At 44.2% G+C, this 4,279-nt stretch overlaps 1 protein-coding gene across 3 annotated transcripts; it reads left to right on the top strand.

Annotated features, from left to right (window-relative positions):
* The first annotated feature begins 2,044 nt into the window (after positions 1–2,044).
* On the top strand, positions 2,045–3,874 carry LOC118839614 (polyglutamine-binding protein 1). Of its 3 annotated transcripts, none has more exons than XM_036747103.1 (2): positions 2,245–2,445; positions 2,611–3,874. In XM_036747103.1, exons 1-2 carry the CDS (start codon positions 2,245–2,247, stop codon positions 2,902–2,904), a joined length of 495 nt encoding a protein of 164 aa, XP_036602998.1. In that variant the 3' UTR covers positions 2,905–3,874. The 3 variants fall into 3 exon arrangements, with proteins under 3 accessions (XP_036602996.1, XP_036602998.1, XP_036602997.1); XM_036747102.1 differs by having other exon boundaries at positions 2,245–2,535; positions 2,683–3,874; XM_036747101.1 differs by having other exon boundaries at positions 2,045–3,874.
* Positions 3,875–4,279: the final 405 nt, after the last annotated feature.

Below are 4,279 nucleotides of genomic sequence, written 5' to 3'. Positions count from 1 at the left end.
GTATTGATTAATTTTGCATATACACACATATATAGACATACTTATGTGTGTATGTATCTATATACACACATGTATGTATGTGCACATGTGTATATATATGTATATGTGTATATGTATGTGTCTGTGTATTTTATTTTCCCAATTAGAAGGTAATCTCCTTAGGTGTAGAAGCTCTCATTTTTGTCATATCCCCCAAGCTTAGCTCATGCCTGGCACATAGTAAGCACTTAATAAATGTTTATTGGTTTTTGATTTCTCGATTCTATGGATTTGTTTACCCATGAAATTTTCAGAATACATCTTCAAATACTAAGGATCTACTGCGTTGAAATTTATTAAAGAATTCTCGGACAAAGAGAGAATGTGCTTAATTAAAGGGCTGCAAAAGTTTAAATATAACATAGTACTTCCTCATAATAAGGACTGTTAAATTTTGAAATGGGCCGCTAGGAGAGACTGCATAATGTCCTTCCTAAAAGTCTTTAAACACAGCATAGACTTACATCTGTTAAAATGAATTAGTCTAGAACCTATCTAGAGGTTAGAAGCCCTCTCAAGGTCCCTTCAGACTTCTAAATCCTGTGTGCTCATAACAGACTGAAGGTCTGAATATTTCATAGACACCTTAAGAAATATACCCTTAAGATCCTGAACCTTATAATCATGGAAATTGTAGCAAAGCATTTTGAAGTCTTTAGTTAGCCTTGAGAAATAACACTCCTTCCTGCCTCATAGTTTTGAGTGCCTTGCCCTGAAGATACTCAACCTTCAGACTGTTCAAGGATTCTCATTATGGTTTACCTTCACATTTGGGGAGGGAAGAAGCAGGGAACAAGCACTTATTAAGCCCTACTATGTGCCAGGCATTGGGCTAAGGCTTTTTATAAACATTATCTCATTTGTCAAATTGGATTGGATTCAGTAACCTCTTTTCCCAGACCTATGCCCTATTAACCTTCTTAGATTGGCTTCCACCATTATTCTCTGTGTATCTGGTAACTACCTATCTATATCTCGTCTCACGGATTAGCATGGTGCTTCCAACTCACTGAGTGCTAAATATATGCTTGCTGACTGACCGACTGACCAATCCCAATTCCCTTCCCCACCACCCTTCATCAAAACTTTCCTGTTTTCCTATTGCCACAATAATACAGCAAACAAAATACACAGTAAGGCATGACAGAAACTCCAGGATATTTTTAAATAAGTCTTTATTAAAGCCTTTACCCAGAGGAGTGGGGAAAGTACCTGGTAAAACCTTTAAGAGCTTTATACTTATGTTATTAATTATAACACCTAATAATATACTAATGTCAGGCTGATTACTTAGGCGCTTTTGGGCAGGGGTCCCCTCAATTCAAGCCATGTTGGTGGCTGCTTGTTCGCTCATACATAGGAGAGTATTAATCTTTTCTAGTATATTTAAGTTTGATGGAAACTATCAAAGCTGGCGAATGTTCAGCGTTGTAATATTTGTCATTGTACCAGTGAGTTTAGAAATCTGTCGCAATTTCCTCATTTACTCCCAAGTCATGTAAGGTGAGTGGAGTGTTTGTTCTAACAAGGTGAAACACTGAATAGAGTAAGTGCTGCCTTGCTGCTTAATGAACTACATTTGATTAGCTAATTAACCTCATAGAGCACTTTGCAAAAACAACAAAAATCCTATTTAGCGCTACAGAGAAAGATGGTGGGAGAGAAAGAGAGCCTCCGGCTATATTCTATAGAAAAAAACCAATCACCAATCTAGGGGTTATTTCAAAATCAGCTGTGTGTGTGTGTGTGTGTGTGTGTGTGTGTGTGTGTGTTAAATCGTATTCTGGTTGGTACAAAGATCAAAAAACAATACTAAAATAGGAGGATGGGGTGGGTGCGAAAGGAGGAAAGGGAGTAACTAGAGTTTGGCCCAGGAGAGCACCCCAGGTAAGTGTGGTATCATTGCCCTGCCCCACCAGCAAGTGCGCATGCCCAGAACAGTTTCCCTGAAAAGTCCCTCCTCCCCAAAGAGGGCGGGGCCTCACGTGCCCCTCCTTCCGTCCAGCGGCGGTTGAGCCTGGCGTCAGGGAGAAGGGCAAAACGGTAGTGACGTCACTGGGCCAGAGCCTTCGTGCCCCGCGTTGGTTTTCTTCCAGAGCCAAGGGGAGAGGAGTTCAGAAGGAAGCCGGCAGGCTCAGAGGAGGAGGTCGGCAGCTGCTGGGCTGCGACACTCCCATCCCCCACCACCTGTCCACGCTTGCCGCCATGCCGCTCCCTGCCGCCCTCCAGTCCCGCCTCGCCAAGCGAGGGCTCCTCAAGCTGGTGGAACCCGAGCCGGAGGAAGAAATCATTGCCGAGGACTACGACGACGACATCGTGGACTACGAGGCCACCCGGCTCGAAGGCCTGCCCCCGAATTGGTACAAAGTCTTCGACCCGGTGTGCGGCCTCCCCTACTACTGGAACGTGGAGACGGACCTCGTGTCCTGGCTCAACCCCCGCGACCCCAGCTCGGTCATCACCAAGGCGGCCAAGAAACTCAAGGGCAGCTTGGAGGCCGAAGAGAAGATGGACTGCGGCCACGAGAAGCCCGAGTGCAGCTACGAAAGGCCCGAGCGTGGCTACGACAAGCCGGAGAGGGACGAGGCCAAGGAGCGGCGCCACCATCGCCGGGGCGAGCTGGCCCCCTACCCCAAGAGCAAGAAGCCCATTCGCAAGGATGAAGAGCTGGATCCCATGGACCCCAGCACCTATTCGGACGCCCCCCGGGGCACCTGGTCCACGGGTCTCCCCAAGAAGAACGAGGCGAAGACGGGCGCAGACACCACGGCGGCTGGACCCCTGTTCCAGCAGCGCCCATACCCTTCCCCGGGCGCGGTGCTTCGGGCCAACGCCGAGGCTTCCAGGGCCAAGCAGCAGGACTGAGCCGACCCCCAACCTTCCCGGGATCCACCACCTTTGTTTTCATAATAAGTGAAATTTTTTTGGGGGGGGGAGGAAGGAAAGGGGATGGGAGGTGGGGTGGGGTGAGGTAAGGAAAAGAAGACCAGACCGTAGAGTGTGCAGTGACAGCAGCACCTGCCGGACCTGTTGAAAGAGTTTAAACGCTGTTCAAGTGTTTAAAGACCTGTTTAAACACTCCCACCAAAATGGGAGATGGGACGAAATATTGACTGCGACTGTCGGCATTTTTTAGAGAAGTTTTGCCAATGCAGACCAGTCCACGAAGGAGGTAACACAATTCTCATGGCCTTCAAGGGTGACTTTTAAAATATTTCTGAAAGGAATTCTAAGCTTTAACAATGAAAGGAACTATGGACATCATCTGAGGATTTCTTAGCAAAGGACCTCCTGGAGAGAAGAAAACAATGTCTTTGACCAAGCCTCCTAGTAGACCCAACTGAATTCTTGGTTCAAGGAGCAGCAAGAGAAAAGCCCATCACAAACCCAAACCTTGCTCTTTATTAGCATTATATCCTTTTTTCTGCTGTATCCTGGCACAGAAGTACTTGTGCACAAGTGTACGTGGGGGCCATATTCTAATTTTCGAGAAACCCTGGGTGGGAAACAAAAACTAAAAAGTGATTTGTAACCTGCATCCAAGATTGAACCCAGTCTTTGTAAAATCAAAGTTATGGATCTGAATCTTGGATTTACAGTTGTTAAAACAGGACATTTGAATAGAGATTTTATTTTCCGAAGAACTTTCATTTTTAACGGTCCCCCTAGCTGTCAGTGCTTTCTTTTCAAATCGTCAAATACTGTATACTTATCTAGTTTGACTTTTGTATCCCCCAGTAGAATTTAAGGTTCTTGAGGAACTATTTTTTTCTGTGTATTTTCATTTGCCTAGTCCAGTGCCTTAAGCTTAGTAGGCATATAATAAATGTTTGTTGAATGTAATAGTCTCAGTCCTTCTCTTTACAGATAATTTAGCTTGTAGGTGGAGAAAGAGTACAAAAGAACATGGACTATGAGATAATAACAAGATGACTGAAAACAAACTAGTAATTCCCAACTAGTTTCTCGTGTAAAATATGATCATCGTGATATTCATTGAGTGTATTGATGAAAATATGAGAAGAGGACAGGAATTTTCTATAGTAGACTACATCTTCATAGTCACATAATTGATTGAAAAATGAAGAATATTGGATTCTGCTGGGGCTGCTCTTTATATGCCAAAAAGGGAAAAAAGAAAACAACTACATAGTTCAATAGAAAAACATTTAATGGCACTATTTTAAGTGTCATTCTGTCTGTTAAGACTGTAGTATAGAATTCGATAGCAGATCATGAA

The sequence above is a fragment of the Trichosurus vulpecula genome, chromosome 2, assembly GCF_011100635.1.
Source record: "Trichosurus vulpecula isolate mTriVul1 chromosome 2, mTriVul1.pri, whole genome shotgun sequence".
In the NCBI taxonomy this organism is placed as follows: domain Eukaryota; kingdom Metazoa; phylum Chordata; class Mammalia; order Diprotodontia; family Phalangeridae; genus Trichosurus; species Trichosurus vulpecula.
This window is presented reverse-complemented; position numbering and strand designations above follow the sequence as displayed.

What these genes read in the sequence shown, in the direction of transcription:
- LOC118839614 (XM_036747101.1), top strand. Translation starts at nt 2,245, where the DNA reads ATGCCGCTCCCTGCCGCCCTCCAGTCCCGCCTCGCCAAGCGAGGGCTC.